The following is a 17159-nucleotide window of genomic DNA, read 5'->3' on the forward strand; positions in this document are numbered from 1 at the left end:
CCCCGAGTCAACTCGAGTCAGAGTTATACTGACTCAGGCCAATGCCGGTTGCACTCTAGCTGACGCCATTTGCATCTAGGCCTATATCGGTCAAACGCCAATTATGTCAATCTAAATGCATATCATGTTGGTTCCTGTAGTTTTGTAGGGATTTGGTGGATCTTCCACCATATTTCGTTCATATCTTGTACTTGACACCCATGGCACATACTTAGACCCTAGGACACTTAGAAGACTTTAGAAAATATATGTGACAATTGTGTTAATTGCTTACACCCTATGCCTATGGGAATACACTTCCCATATATAGACCCACATCTCTCTCCGAGTAAGGAAAGAGATCACTCTCATACTTGTCTTTGTGTCCAAGGAGTCTCCCAACTATGAATATATGACCCTTCCTATGTTTTGGGGATCCCACAAAGTCCCACAAACATGTATCCAACAACCTCAGTCAAAACTGTCCAAATTCAAGAACTGAAATCATAGCTGTTGTACTTTGCATCAATTTGAGCTTGCACTGACAACACCTGAACACATGCCCTTCCAACCACAAATCAACCTTCACGAAAGTTATAGAGGGTAAGGCCTCTTCCTTTCCCTTTTTACAGATTTGCATTCTGAGTTTTGGGCTCTTCGTTATCGCACTTCTACTTAGCACAACTCATGCTATATCTAGCAGGGCAACAATAAAGTGTAGCCAGTTACATGACTTACCATAGGGATTTTTACAAAATGTCATTCTTCAAAATTGTATATTAGGTTACAATCTAGCTATTGTACAATTTTTATTTTTTCCAATTTTATTTACTATTTCTTTTCAGATTTACTTGCTGACCAATGCAAAATTTGGGATTTCCCTTTAATGGAATCTAACATATTAGGCCTGCTAGGTGTCTTTTCTTGTGTTCTTAAAAAATAAATAAATAAATAAATAAAAATAAAAAATCCTATTTCAAACTTGTTTGCCATGATGTTTTCTATTTAACCTGATTTTATACAATTTATTTCAGTTTTCTACTGACGGTTTTCTCGTTGTTATCGTCCATTTTCCATCATGTTTGTATATTACATCTTTCTTGTCAATTAATTATTTAATTTTTGCTTGCTTAAGTTACATGCTTACATGGGCTGCACACAATGACCCCCAAACCCACGCTCAATTTCAATTGTACCACGCTCTGTGAGACGAGTACTAGGGCTAGTTCCTTTTTTTGGCCATGTTGTTCCTTTCAATACATGTGTGATTATGATGCTTGCGTATACTCAAAACCTAGGCGATTAATTCAATAACTTGTGCATAGACGTTGGTTGAAGTCAGGTTTTTACCGGGTGGACCGAGGTGCCTAACCCCTTCCTCCGATGGCAACTTAGCATGAACCCTAACCCATGGTTAGACAGTGTGGGTGGAGTCATTTCAATTTCAATTTCAATTAGCAATGGATCCTGGACCCTAATCTAGGTAGCGATTCCTATTCAATAGAGATTGTTGGGCTCGTGTGCCACTCCTTTTGCAAAACAAAGGAAAAGAGGGGAGGAGGTCTGGCTAACCTGGCCATGGTCCTCACACTATGGTTTAAACCCAATTTGCACAACTCATTATACAAAGTAAGATTAAGAGATTGAAGAGAGAAAAGTAGTCTTCTTTTTATTCAACATCGGGGATTTGACCATTGGAGAAGATGTAAGCTTTGGTGATCACGTAGAAATGCTGCATTCCTTCGGAGGATAATGCCAATAATGTGTTCTAGGTAACCTACTTATCCTTATTACTTGATTCATATGATTTGTTGATTGAGGTCTTTGTTCTTAAGTATTTTTTGATGAGGTATTGTATCAAATCGCTTTTGGCGTCTTCTTCAAATGGTATAGAGCGTGGTTCTTCGATTGACACATCAATTTGGTATTATTTATACCAATAAAATTTTATATGTGGCTATTTTTATCATTGTTCTTCCTTTTTTCCCCCTTATCTTCTTCTCTTTTTTAAAGTTCTTCATAGAAAACTGCAATTGAGATGAAATAAAAATGAAAATGAAGAAGACTCACCTAGCTAAAACTTCTCAGAAGAGAGCTTGGTGGTTGGAGGGCTTAGACTCAGGTTACAGTGCTTCTAAATACGCTCACTTGGAAGAGTCTCCTGCCGGATCAGCCGTACGTTCACTCTCTTGTGTGTGTTCTTCTTTTCAGGTCTCGAAGGAAGCCTATGACGATTTCTTGCCACAATAGAGACAAATGCCTCCATCGAAATGATAAAAAAAAAAAATCCTATATTTATGGGTCCGTGATGTGATTTATGCGACCATACATGAATCCCTTTTCTTAAATATTATTATTTAATAATTATATTGGGCAAATATTTTACAAACTTGATGTCCAATCAATGCCTGGTTTCCTTGAATAAGTTATTCCAATGAAGTGGGGTTTTTTTTACAGTGATTATGCTTGTAAAATATAGAATCCATCATGTGATATTGTTAAGTGGGAAAGGGAAAACAATTTGCTACTACGCAGGCTACTCATGCTCGTAGCAAAAAAAAAAAAAAAAATCACTTCCCTTTGGTTTCACAAAAAATACCCTCTAGGTGTTTATATTTTTAAAATATCCTTTAAGATTATATATCTTTGATATCAAGCCTAGGTAATATCCAAATTACATTAAAAAAAAAAACCCTTGAATATAAATATAATAAGTACCAAGGAAGATGCAGTCCGAGTATGGATTCAAAGGCAAGTAGCTCATTTACATACATAATTGCTTTGTTGAGAATCTCGATGAAATAGTTTTTTTTTGGTTAAAATATGTTAAGTGATTTTAAAGCGCATAACCTATATATATATATATATACTAGTAAAATTACACGTGCAAATGCACGTGTGGCTATATGTACTGAAGAAAATCAAAACAGAGAAATGCTTATTGTGCAAGGAATGACAGAAATCAATAGAACATTAAATTTCACCTACTATAGTGAAGCACATGGTAGAAAAAAGAAAGAGAAATATATTGGGCGAATGATATAGTTACTTAATAAAGTGAGTTGGACATCTAAGAATAAGAAAACAATTTGAGAGAGAGAGAGAGAGAGAGAGAGGATATGAGAGTGTGTTACTATGCTCAAACACAAAGCCATCAAATCTAGAGTAGCTTGGTCCTCTATTAAGCCACAGAACAACTGAGTCCTTTGATGGGTTCCATGTCGAAACAATGAAATAGTAAAATAATTTTCTCTCATGACTTTCATCCACCATTATACTTTCAAAACTGATATCACAAGTTCCACCAAATAAGCACAAATAATTAAAATTTATCAAAACTAAAACAATGTTGGAGAAAGGAAGAAAAAGAGGACTAATCAAAATAGTAATTGAAAAAGAAAGTGCCATTGATACCAAGAAGATAGCTAATTAGAGCACTCTAAAGAGCTGCTACAATTAGCACAAATCTCAAAATAAGTAGGCAAATAAGATAGCAAAATAAAAAAATAAAGTAACCATCAATGCCTTTATAGTTGAAAAGATCATGAGACCCTCAATGCAGAAAATCGTTAAAATTAAAAAAAATAATAATAAAAGAAGAAAGAAAGGTTAATACTCTATCCTATGAAGGGAAAGTCCAAAGTATCTTCAACTCGAACACTTACAATGGCAAAGGAATATGAGAGATATATTTCATATTTCTGACATCTTCCATAGGGTCGACAATGTTGTGGAGAAGTCAGAATTTCAATCACCACTCAAACGGAGGGAGAAGAAATTAAACTTACCAATTTCGTTGACCACCAAGGAAGCAGCCAAACCCTATCACCTTACCTTGCGGAAATTCACACATATCTGAGGAATTTTGACTTGTCCTATAAAGAAATAAGCTCCCTCTATGAACAAATAAGAGCTAAAGTGAATCAAAAAATGGGAAAACCAAAAACTAACCAAATTCAAAAAAATTGTATCACCACAAATGAAACACATGATTTGCTATAGTAAACAATTGCCAATGTACCGTTAAACCATTAGAGAGTGGAGAATATTTTATATCAGTAACAGACAAAAGGAATATTAAAAAACGTGTATGAGGATGTGAACAAGGAAGTGGCCTTGAACCATAAAATGGGAAAGCCTTCAAAAAGTTTTCCTTGCTAGAACCACACAATTGTTATTATAAAAAAAAAGACACGACGTTATATATGATTTATTCATAGTATTCTGCTTTGGGTGATTTTAAGTAGCATGTTACCTGAAAATATGGTAAGATTGGTTATCCATGAATCCAAATCCTCTACAATTCTTGTATCGTATAGTGAGGTACAGTGCTTCCTACAGTATTGGAGCTTCACGATGACTTGGTAGATCGGTTTTTGACCCAGATCCAATAGAAACATTGAATCCCAAGCTTGAAATTCTGCCACGTTAGAACTGCTCATGTTGCAGTTGTTGCTAGAACTCTCTCTTATTGCTTCATTGAAGAAGAACATAATACTCACTCTTGATGTAGTGATGAAATTATCTCAAAGTATATGTCTCTCTCACATTTTCCCAAGCAGCTAGATGGAGCATCGAAGAAAACCCAAAATCTAAGCTCGTCTCCAAATGGTTCTTGTTCTGATTTTGATTTAAAGGTCTTAAATCTTGGTTGTGTTGATGGTATAGAAAGTTGGAATTAGGTCCCGTTGGATTGATTGTGCTTTCTTGCAATTCAAACAAAGGAAAGGGATCAAATATTGGCTCGGGATCATAATAGCTTGAATCGTTAATGGAAACCGATGGGGTCATCTGTTTCTTGGATTGAGATGGTTGCAAGAGAACAAGATGGTTGCAAGAAGTCATCTTGTTCTCTGCAATTTCTTCTCATCTTGTGCTTCAAATTCACTCCAGGACTTGTGGGTTTTTAGGTCAATCTCTCGTTGTCTGAGTTTCTTTTTCAGATACAAATTCCAAAAGTTCTTAATCTCATTATTTGTTCTCCTGCATAATTGTACTGCAATCTGAGCCCACCTGCAATTCCAAAACGAGCGAAAGATTCTTTTCACTGAGTTCATAAAATTCTGGTTCACATTCTTTAATCTATGAATTGGAGATATCATCAGTACATTTTGATTTCCCGACTACACCCTGGTAGAGGGAGCTATTCTTTAATCTATCAAAAACCAATCATTACCATTCGTCTGGAATAATTAAGCTCAACATGCATAGTGAACTACTGATGACGCATGGGGAAGGCAACTGGCAAGGAGCGAGGAAGAGATTGAATAATGAGAGACCTGAGAGATTGGATTCAAGGAAAGAATTTGATTATCTTAATTTCCTATTTGGTAGGAATTACATTGAATGTATTACTATAAAAAAAAAGGGAGAAAGAGGGTGAGGGGGGGGGGGGAGGAAAATAGGAAGTAAATAAAAGATAATGAAGGATTCCTCTGTCAATCGATGGAAATCATAGTTGGAAAGGATTTCTTATAGCAGAATGTAGTTGGAGAGGATCTGGATTCTGAACTCAAAAAAAGATATGAACGATCTACCTACATGAGCCTAAACTTAAACTTTAGCTTTTATGGATAATAAGTTAGCCTTGTGTGCAAGGGGAGAGTTTGTAGAATAAGGAAATCACGTTCCTAAATTCTCCCTTCCCAACTCTCTTATCTTAAAGGAAAGAATGGATAGGAAAGGAGATTGTGACAATAGGAGAGTTTGGGGAGAGAAGGAAAGAGAAGTGAGTTTAAATGGAGGAGTTTGAGAGAAAGAAGGAAAGTAGTGAAAATTGTTAATAAAGATAAATAAAAGGTTACCAATAATTTATAATTTATAAAAAAATAAAAGACAAGGAGATTAGTGAAGGAAATATGGTATTTAAATAATAAGTAAAGTGTAAAGTAGTCAGGTGAAAGATTTGCCACTTCATGCTTTTATATAATAGTATGATATATATATATATAATTAATATTTTTTTTGGGTAAAGTTTTAGTGCTAATATTTCCCTTCTTGTTCTTTCACATACATGTGGCAGCCTAATATTTTAATGCAAATCCAACTCAACTAGTAAACTTATAATAGTTTTAAGAACATAATATATCAAAATTTGTTTAGGTTCTCTTTTTTGGTAGAAGGATTTGTTTAGCTTCTCCACTAGTTCTAAACCTAATCATGTTAAATAGTAGTCAACCCTTTAGACCCACTGGTGTGAAACATGCATAGGACATTGATGTTACAATGTAATAAGGCAATAAGCGTCCCAAGGTGAGGTGAGATAGAGGCAGGACACCTTTATATATGTCAAGTTTGAGCATAGTCTAACTATAAATAAACAAAATAAAGTACAAAAAATAGTGGAAAAACATGAAACTTTTCACTAAAATTGGGTGTAAGAAAATGTGGGCCATTAATTGAATTGGGCTTACATTTCTTTTTGTCAATTTGAAATATCATATTATTTATATGGGTGAAAGAACCTGTCCAGCTGCTGCTGGAAAAATCAGCGCGGGGAACCAATGAGATGGTGTACGTCAGAATCTTTAGCACCTTGGATGCGATGTCGTCTTTTCACATGCATTCTCTCTCTAGGTGTTTCTTGCTTTAATAGGACAAGGTTTTTTCCTCTTATTAATTTAATTCATTTTGGTGTAAATATTCAATGCCAACAACAACAGCAACAACAATAACAAAAACACAATAATTCAGTCTTGTTCCTACAAAATGGGATCTGCTACATAATTCCGTGAGAAAACACACTAAATATTTCAATGCACACTACCAATAATGGACAAGAACTAAAGAGAGCAGCCCAATTTGGAAGGATTTGAACTAACAAGGGATTCAAGTTAGGCCCAACTGGGAGCCTAATAACCAGACTTGGCTTCCATGCAAATAAGATCAAAAGGTTTGAATTGAAGTGGCTCGGTCAGGTTATCCCGGATCCATTTTTCACTATTAATCCGATTCAAATAGAAAGATTCTATTTTGACCCGACATATTTATTATTGATATTTTCATTTAATAATTAAATAAGAATATATAATGTTAATAAAAAGAAGGAAAATTTTTAAGAGGTTTATTTGACTCACCTAAACATGAAAATACAGCTTAGAAAAAATTATAAAATGTGTAATTTTAAATATTATATGGATAATATTAATGTAGATATTAGACCTATATGTGTGATATCAATCAAATCGGATCATATATATATATATATATATATATTGGGTAGAAGGATCATTATTGAATATGATAAAGGTGAAATTTAGATTTGATTCTTATAATCACCAATGACTTGCGGTAAGCCATGATTAAATCTGATTTGAATCGGATCGGGATCAAGACAACCTATTTCAGCCAGGATTCGGATCCTCTCAAATCCTCCAGCGTGCATCCTACAGCTGGGGGGATATGTATGCGGATTCAGATCCTTTGTAGTTGCACATCTGATGGCTAGGAGGACCTTGGGGTGCCCCTCATGTGTGTTGGTTGTGTGCCCCAGTCCTCCTAGCCAACGAATATATGCTAGGTCTCTAGCACAGTTGGACAGGATTTGAATCCCTTGCAAGCACTCCAAGGGACTCCCAGCCATTAGATGCGTGTTGGGAGAGGGGGGGGGGAGGGTTGGACGGTTAGAGAGGATCCGGACATCTCTAGTCATGTGCCCATGGTTCAATGAACTAGTATTGAATCATTTGAATCAAGTGACCCACATCGAAATCGACAAATAGTGATATCGATTCCTAGTGATCCTATAACAGTGTATTAGTACATGTTAAGTTTGTCTCAACTTCTTGACCCATTTTGAAGAATGACTTGCTCTGACATATTTTGGTGGCGACCTGAATGAGAAGTTTTTTCTGAGATCTATGATGGAAGCAGAGGGTTTGGCCCAATATATGGAGGTGCAGGGGCTACGTATGGTTCGGCTCGATGGATTGACTCGCAACTTGGAGTATATAATATACTATCATCTTGTTGAGTAAGCCATTGTAATTTGGGGGGATTTTTTGAGATAGAGTTTTGAGAGCAAGCTTTCTCACCATTACGTGGGTGTAATCTTTCTTCTACATAGTGAAACATCTTTTTCTTTGCCCCGAGGATGTAGCGCACCACATCCGTGTGTGAATCTTATTAAATCTTTGTGTTGTGTGGATCTCTCTTGATCTATTCTTTGCATTTGTTGGTGTTTGCTATTATAGTACAAACTAGAGGTATATATATATATATATATATATATATATATATATATATAAAACAAGAGAGAATTTTTCGAACTAGATCGATATGGGCACATCCAGATTGATATTGGCCTTATGTTTTGATCAAAATCAGTAGAATCGATCAATTTGACTTGGAATCGATGGATATTGATCTCAATTAATTCCAATTTTTTTTTTCAGGGGTTCGATGGATTTAGGACAAATTAGACCAATTCTAACCATGTCCAACCAATTCCAAGATGATTTTAATTGAATTGATGGAAATCAATTTTGCATGTGTTTTAAAAATCAAAATCGGGATAGATGGAATTCCAAATATAAGTTATGGCAAATTTCGGTTGATTTTGACCAATTTTGATCCAAGATCTGATCAGAATAGACTGAAATTGATCCAAATCCCAATTTTGGGTTTTCAAAACCCTAATCATATACATAATTTCAAGTTTTTAAACCTAACCCAAGATGTTTTGTTGAGATCAAGATAATTGAGGGGATGGTTCATTCTTTTATTTATAATTTGAAACACATAGCATTTTATGATGCTCCAAGATTTTTCATCAATTCAATCCATGAGAGCAAAAAATTGAACCCGATATGTCAAATAGAATCTCACTCTCAAGGTTTTAGACTTGGGATCAGTCTCAATTGATATGATCTTGATTGGTATCGGATGAATTTAATCAGTTTTTAGACCTTTTTACCTTTAAATCATACCAATGATTTGGTATTGGATTGATCAAGACTCAAAATTGGTTTCGATTGATCCGATTCAATTTAATTTTTAAAACCAATATCCCAAATTAATTCTAGAAAACAAGAATCTGATTAGGTATTAGATCGACTTAGGAGTTAGGACTGGTTTCGATCGATCTGATCCAATTCGATCCGATTTTAAAAAGATGCTCCCAAATTAATTCTAGAAAACAAGAATCAAGATTTTCACCTCCTTGATCTTAGGTTTCTCTTTTTTTGTTTTGTCTCTTTGGGTAAACATCGTAGGTTTCTCCTTGGCCCTTGCACGTTTAAAAATAGGATTTGACTTTCTGAAATTTTCACACATTTGCTAGTTCCAAGGTTAGATATATTCTGTGGTGGGACCATTGACACGTGTCATCCACGTGGCCACATAGCAAATAAAGGTTGAGCACTCCCTCAACCCACCTGAACCACCGAATTCCAAAAAGTCGCATACTCCTTTGCACTTGAGGGTAACGCAGTAATTTACCATACAACCAGGTTAGTTCAATCCTCTCTCTATACAAGTAGCAGAGTAAGTGAAGCTCGCTCTTTTTCAATCCGACGAGGACCGAAAGGAAGAAGCGAAGGCCAAAACCTAGCCATAGCCATGGCTTCTCGCAAGGTCTTATCATCTCTGTTCCGATCGTCAGTAAGAAGATCTGCATCGAAACCATCATCATCGATCGTTAGCCCTAGAGCTCCTTCACCTTCCCCTGCATCTCGCGCTTCTCCCAAGGGTTATCTCTTGAATCGCGCTTTAGATTATGCCACTTCTGCTGCAGCTCCTGCACCTTCATCATCGCCTTCGACGAAGGGTGCTAGCCCCAGTGGCAAGATCACTGATGAGTTCACCGGTGCCGGCTCGGTCGGCAGCGTCTGTCAGGTCATCGGTGCCGTCGTCGATGTTAGATTCGATGATGGGTTGCCACCGATCTTGACTGCTCTTGAGGTCTTGGACAATTCGATCCGTTTGGTTCTTGAAGTTGCTCAGCATTTGGGTGAGAACATGGTGAGGACCATTGCCATGGATGGGACTGAGGGGCTTGTTCGTGGACAGAGGGTGCTCAACACTGGTTCTCCTATTACTGTGAGTGTTTGTTATTTTGGAATAATAGCGTTTCATTTGCCTTAATGATTATTTGGTTCAAGTTTGTTTTTCTGATCTCTTAGGCCTTTTTGATTTATAATTGGGAAGCACAATGTAGGTTTTGATATCAATCAGTGATTTGTAGAAGAAAAGCTTTTGATGGCTTCGATCATAGGCTTATGAATTTTGAACTTTGTTGACTTAGCTGATTGCAGAAGTAAATCTGTTGCCGATTTCATTGCTTTAGGCCTACGCTTGCTTGGTCACTGAGGAAGGTCTAACATTTTGTTTTTTCCCTTCTGATGGATAGGCTAAGGATTGGTTATGGTATCATCCCCCTACCACGTGCGAGTTTTCTGAGAGAAAATGCGATTTGTGTTTTTTTACTGATTCCTGTTTGAATCTCTTGATCTCGTTTTGCCTGTCACTCTGACCTCAAAGTAAAGCTGCGGTGGGTGGTTGGCCTTAGTTTCTGGGTTTCTATTGGCACTCATCGCCATATATATAGCATTCACGTATGATTTCAATGAGTTTTCTCAGATCAGCTCCTGAGTAGATTTTGTGAAGAACCGATTTATTTTTAACATGTATAGGAGGAACCATCTTTCCATTACACATTGTTGTCATGAATTAATATAGCAGAACAACAGTTATCTAGTGAATTGACACCAAGTGTCTGGTTAAAGCTTGTGTTTAGCAATTGCTGAGAATTGATTTGCTGTTGTAGTGAATCGACACCAAATGTCCATTACAATGTTTATTTATTTATTTATTTTATGTGTTATTGTTGCTGGCAAGGGTTCTGTATTGATGCATATTTAGTTAGGGGGTAGCACCTTGGAGCTACAACTTCAGAATCTGAATAAAGAACAGTGCCCATTTCAAATCCTTATTCTGAAGTGCCATATCTTCTAGTTGAGAATCGGATGGTTTTACTGGTTAGACCTGTTGTTCACTACACAATCATCTTAGCATTTCTCTTTAGGTTTTGTTCATGTGTGTTTCCTGTTTGTATTTATTTCCGAGTTTCAATTTCAAATTTAAAATGTTTTTAATCTTAGCATTCACTATCAAATTATGAGTAGCTTCTTTTTTCTAAAGTCCTACTAATGAGCTCAATTTTTTTTTTTTTTGACGAGGATTTTCTTAACCCCCTCCCTTGTGCTCTTTTGCCACAGAGGTGGTTCTCTAGTTGATCTCAACTCATTTGGATTAGTTTGTGAATTGTTAGGTGCCTGTGGGTAGAGCTACTCTTGGCCGTATCATGAATGTGATTGGAGAGCCTATTGATGAGAGGGGTGGAATAAGTAAGGAATTTGACCCTTTTTCCATGTATTCCTCTCATTAGATTTCTGTTATTTTGATTCATATGCTCTTTCTCTCTATTGTTGATCCTCTTTCTTTCTTTTTTTTTCCCCCCATTTCAATAGCAACCGATCACTTCCTACCCATCCATCGTGAAGCCCCAGCATTTGTTGAACAAGCAACTGAGCAACAGATCCTAGTCACTGGAATTAAGGTAGATACATTTTTCCCATTAAATTTATTTTTCTTGGAATTTGTTTAACATATGTGTCATCATTTTGAGCTGTTTCCTTCCTACGTTCTTTGTTTCGAAATTTCTGCCTGTACTGAAAATATTTGCTGAGTCTTAATCTGAATAGCGAATATCCAATTTGTATTTTGGGTGTATATAGGTTGTGGATCTTCTTGCACCATACCAGAGAGGAGGAAAGATTGGTTTGTTTGGTGGTGCTGGTGTAGGGAAGACTGTGCTCATCATGGAACTGATTAACAATGTTGCCAAAGCTCATGGTTGGCTTATACAGAAGTGCATCTGAAATGTTCTTATTGTTATTCATTAATCACTTCTTGTGTTGAATACTTGAATGTTATACTTTAATATTTGTTCAGGTGGTTTCTCTGTCTTTGCTGGTGTTGGGGAGCGCACCCGTGAGGGTAATGATCTCTACAGGGAAATGATTGAGAGTGGTGTCATCAAGCTAGGGGAGAAGCAGGTCCACTTTTTTTGTGGTTCATATATTTCCTTATCGATGTATTTGTTTCACATTTTTCTGTATTTGCTTGTTATTGAACATCAATGTTTCTTTTTTGTTAGAGTGAAAGCAAGTGTGCTCTTGTGTATGGTCAAATGAATGAGCCTCCTGGTGCTCGTGCTCGGGTAGGACTTACTGGGCTCACGGTTGCTGAGCACTTCCGAGATGCTGAGGGACAAGATGTGCTTCTCTTCATTGACAACATTTTCCGTTTCACACAAGTAAGCTTGCTTGTCTTAAAAGTGCTGCTTCTCATATATAGATATAATATATATATATATATATATAAATTCTCCCCTTGGAATACTATTTCTGACTAATTTACCTTCTATCTTGCAGGCAAACTCAGAAGTGTCTGCCTTGCTTGGTCGTATCCCATCAGCGGTCGGATACCAACCAACTTTGGCAACAGATCTTGGAGGCCTTCAAGAGCGTATTACTACAACTAAGAAAGGTTCAATTACATCAGTCCAAGCTATTTATGTGCCTGCTGATGATTTGACAGATCCAGCTCCTGCAACCACTTTTGCCCATTTGGATGCCACAACTGTGTTGTCCCGACAGGTATTTTTCCTTATTGAATTAAAGTTATTCCATAGCAATTTCTAGCATGTCCTCTGTTGTTAAAACCTTTTTAAATGGTCCTTTTCCGAACAGATCTCTGAGCTTGGAATTTATCCTGCCGTCGACCCCCTGGATTCTACATCCCGTATGCTTTCTCCTCATATTTTGGGAGAAGAGCACTACAATACTGCCCGTGGTGTACAGAAGGTTCTGCAGAACTACAAGAATCTCCAAGATATTATTGCTATTTTGGGAATGGACGAGTTGAGTGAAGATGACAAATTGACTGTAGCTCGTGCTCGTAAGATTCAGAGGTTCTTGAGTCAGCCTTTCCATGTTGCAGAAGTTTTCACTGGTGCCCCTGGGAAGTATGTAGAATTGAAGGAGAGCATTACAAGTTTCCAGGTAAGAAAACATATCAACTGTTATGCTTCCCAATTCAGTCTTGCCTCTGGCTATAGTTGACATACATGTGCAAGCTATTCAATGTCTTTTGCTTTTATATTACTTAATAAATAGAAATACTGTATGGAATAGGTACCCATGAGAGGTGCCCGAAAACCTAATCTGGTTTTTGCATTTCATGGCTGTCCAATGAACAACTTGGAACCATATGTAGTGCTCGTGCTGCCAGAACCAGTCATTGGGAACTTTGAAAGATTACTTAACCTGATACATGTATTTGTTTTGAACCTTAAGTACATGTTTGGGAAAGCTATTAATAACAGTAGTGTGCTTAAATACTCTACTGAAGAATCATTTCCTTAGTGCAGAAGTTCTCAACTCATGTATTGACGAAAGAATCATTTCGAAACTCCTCTGATTGATAAGATATCAAGCTGCACATGGGTGGTAGAATTTAAGGGTGTCCAATCCCAAACTGACCCATTCAGTCCTTAGTGCACTAGTTCTCCACTCAATAAGGCCATTACAATTATTGATGAAAGAATAATTTCAAAACTCCTCTGATCGAAAAGATATCAAGCTTGGGATAATATTGTAATATTTTTGGGGGTTATTTCTGTATTTGGAGAAGGGTATTTTTAATATTATAGGGTATTTTCATAATTTGGACTGGGGGAGTTCTGTAATTTTCAGTCGGTGCGCATTTTTGTACTTTCTCTACAGGCTAGTTCCTTCCTTATATGCTAAGAAAGTCTCCTATTTGTATGTGACTTTCCAAAAGGTAATGAAGTTTCAGAAAGTTGATAAACGTTGGGAGATTTCTCCTATGGAGGTTTGAGTGCTTCTATTTCTAGGTGTGACTGTCCAGAAGCCTGAGAGTGGTTGCTCACGGTTATTCTTCTTCTTTTTATGCCATTTTGTCCACATACATTGCATTTCCCTCAACTAAACATACTTGTTTCCCTCACTCTGAGCTGCAAATATTCTCGAAACCCTTGTTTTCTCCAAAACACCCCATCACAAACATCAATCTAGTTTCCCCTAAAGCCAAACTACTGTTTCCCTTTCCTAGACTTGCCATGCTAGTTCCTGGTTTCTCCCTTTCAGTGCCATTACTAAATGATCCTATGTCACATTTCCAACTCAACGCTGCCATTGGTCACTCCTATTGGAGAGTTGCACCTTACAAATAAATGGAACTCTTGTTTTTGAACAAAATAGAAGTTAAGTACTCAACATTCATTGTTTTGAATCAAATGAAAATAGAAGATGGGTGGATTTGTACTGCCACTGGTTACCAGTCCAGTTCTTTACTTGATTTCGGAAGCACACGTGATGGTGTGGTACTTACATCTAGTACCTAAGTAACTGAACTAGCCCCAAGATTTCTCATTTTAAAGACCATAGAGTTGAATTAGGTTAATGATACTTTTACTTTTTTCAAATTGCTTCCTTCACAATTCCTACCCTTTTTCGTCGCTTTCTTTGTCCGCATTTGATGAAAATTTTGATGTTATTTGTGGCCTGTTTATTGCATTTCCATTGGCATCTAAGGGCTTATTGTTAGCGTTTAATATCCTTTGGGTGCTCAGTTTATTTTTATGCTTAATACATTTAGTGCCCTTAATTATTGCATTTTTTTAGGCATAACAAGGGGCTTCATATTAGTGTACATATCCGGGGCCCGGGAATTCTGTTTTGTTCTTAGTGGATGTATGGGTGCTTCAGCAGTACCTGTGTCAAGTTATTAGGTGCATTAGTTTAATTTGGTGGCTTATTTATTATTGTTTGGAATAATTGGAAAAGCTAATTGGCTTTCCAAGAAATGCAACGTTTCTTCTTCTTTGCCATCGAGTGATATTTTTCTGTCCTCTGTATAGTAGTTTTATATTTTCTGTTATCGATGCAAGTGTACCTTGTCAGTTAGCTTGTTTTATTCTCGTTACCTGGATTATGTGTCAGCTGATGCTGGTAGGATTTTTCTGATTCCATAGTGCTGGCATCCTACGAGATGAACCAGTGGTTGAGATGTTTACCTGTGGAACTTAGAAGAAATGTGGTTGTTTAGGATTTGTTTTTGATGAGTTCAGTTGTGTTTCAAATCTTAGAACTGTCCATAAGTATTATCACTCAAATCTATCATATGGTTGGATGCTCGTTTCAGTTTCTTTTACTGTGATTAGAATGTTTGATGTGCTGAATTCTTGGCAGGGAGTGTTGGATGGAAAATACGATGACCTTTCTGAGCAATCTTTCTACATGGTTGGAGGAATTGAAGAGGTCATTGCCAAGGCTGAGAAGATTGCCAAGGAGTCTGCAGCCTAAGGACACGGTTTCTTGTCCCTCTTTTTCTTCCCGGGGACCTTAAAAATCAATAATTTGGGTGATGGTGGCTCTTGCCACCATTTGGGGTTGCACATTTTTTTTGAGATCAACTTTATTTTTGTTTTTCGTTTTGCCGGATATGTGGGAGGTGGATAAACGAGCTAGAGAGGGCCTGCCATGCTGGCCCATCCTTGTTTTTCGGTTCAATAATGGTAAAATCAAAAGAGAAACGAAAACATTTAATTTTTTTCCTTGCCATTTCTATACATGTTTTTATTTATTTATTTTTGTCACATAAGCTTGTTTTGTTCTCATTAACATCTTGAAATGCATTACACAGGATTCTATTCGCTCCAGGTTGAATGGATTTTGTTAGCAGAAGTGTCATTTTGATGAACGCAGAAGTGTGTTTTTGGCATGAAGCCACTGGGTTGACCATGACATTGTCATGTAAAATGCTGTACTAATCGAATCGTGCTTCTACCTAATATGATACAGAAGTACAGATGTTAGATTTTTTGGAGCATCTAACTGTTGTTCCATTGGTAGAGTATCTCAAAAGAACTCGTCTGATTTTTCTTCAGTATCGCAGTGAGGTCCTATGGTATGGGCGAAATGGTAGACTATTATGGTAACTCATGGAGAGATATGAATTCAATTTTTCTTTACAAATCACTTGGGTCACAAAAGGGTTAACTTGAACACTACTTGAAAGCTTTGTGTTAATTGGGTTCAACCGGAATATTAAAATATCCGGTTGTGGTCGTGTTGGGTTAATCGGTCGTATCAGATTTTGCTAACCCTAGTTTGGTATGATATAATCAGTTGTGCTCCACAATTCCTGATGGTCAATATCAATTATAGCATTTCATTCTCGGAACTAGATTATTGCAAGGCCTGGAATCATCCCTAGGAATTCCATTGGACAATGTCAATTCTATTGCACTGTCGGATGCTTCGTCAGTCGTCAAAGGCCTTCTCATTTTAATGTGAGATAGGCATACAACATCCTTAAAAACCCTCCAACAATTTCATCTGGAACCATAGGAATGTTGTGGTTTTCAAACAAGAGAAACCCAACCCAATCTTATTGGCATCATACATTCCGTTAATAGATGGATTTTAACAGCAAGTAATGTTTAAATACAAAGCTAGGTGATCTCAAATCCAATCTCCCCCATCCTCACGATATGCCATAAATGGAACCCATCGACTATCTTTTGTGTGGGAGTAACTGATCAGACTACAATTTCTGCTTCGATTTTATTGCTTAACAAAAGACAAAACTTCCACTTTAATTAGCGCTGATTATATTATGACAAAAACACAGATGAAACGTACTTCCGAGGGCCGCTCCTGGGTGTGAATAAGGCAATGGAGGACGGTTGGAAGTGAGAGTCATGCAGACTGATTCGCCCATTCTGCAGAATTTTTTGATTAACTATGGCAAAAAATTTTGGTCTCCGTGGCATACCTCTTTTTTTGGCAAAGCTCTCGTACCAGCAAAGAAAAACATGATGATGATGTTCTTCAAGTATCTGAAACTTCTTGGTATAATGGTTTTCAAGAAGAGAACCTGAATTCCCTCCCACATGGACTTCCGTAGTGTAAATTCTCCTCTTTTAATTTTATGAATTTTCCTTTTCCCATTAAAAAAAATTCATTCTATTAAAGCTGGGTTTGATCCAACACGAACTCCCGCTTAGTTCTCAAATAGAGGTTTAACTAATGTGAGGGTTATGGACTGTGACTTGTTCTGAACCGTTTACTCTCTGATACGAACTAATTTTT

The 17159-nt window shown here is 37.0% G+C and overlaps 1 protein-coding gene across 2 annotated transcripts; it reads left to right on the forward strand.

Moving 5' to 3' along the window:
• The first annotated feature begins 9462 nt into the window (after positions 1–9462).
• Positions 9463–15899, forward strand: LOC122071134 (ATP synthase subunit beta, mitochondrial). Of its 2 annotated transcripts, XR_006138066.1 has the most exons (10): positions 9463–10017; positions 11249–11324; positions 11448–11536; positions 11715–11832; positions 11932–12035; positions 12137–12295; positions 12414–12638; positions 12732–13043; positions 15255–15580; positions 15709–15899. XR_006138066.1 is itself a non-coding variant. In XM_042635427.1 (9 exons), the coding sequence occupies exons 1-9, from the start codon at positions 9538–9540 to the stop codon at positions 15366–15368; spliced, it is 1677 nt and encodes a 558-aa protein (XP_042491361.1). In that variant the 5' UTR covers positions 9463–9537; the 3' UTR covers positions 15369–15652. The 2 variants fall into 2 exon arrangements, 1 of the variants encoding a protein (XP_042491361.1); XM_042635427.1 differs by lacking the exon at positions 15709–15899 and having other exon boundaries at positions 15255–15652.
• The last annotated feature ends 1260 nt before the right edge of the window (positions 15900–17159 follow it).

Source organism: Macadamia integrifolia, chromosome 2 (assembly GCF_013358625.1).
Source record: "Macadamia integrifolia cultivar HAES 741 chromosome 2, SCU_Mint_v3, whole genome shotgun sequence".
NCBI classification, from domain to species: Eukaryota; Viridiplantae; Streptophyta; class Magnoliopsida; order Proteales; family Proteaceae; genus Macadamia; species Macadamia integrifolia.

Coding starts and splice junctions, on each gene's coding strand:
- LOC122071134 (XM_042635427.1), top strand. CDS start 9,538: ATGGCTTCTCGCAAGGTCTTATCATCTCTGTTCCGATCGTCAGTAAGA. Junction 10,018..11,248: donor ACACTGGTTCTCCTATTACT/GTGAGTGTTTGT, acceptor GTGAATTGTTAG/GTGCCTGTGGGTAGAGCTAC. Junction 11,833..11,931: donor CAATGTTGCCAAAGCTCATG/GTTGGCTTATAC, acceptor ATATTTGTTCAG/GTGGTTTCTCTGTCTTTGCT.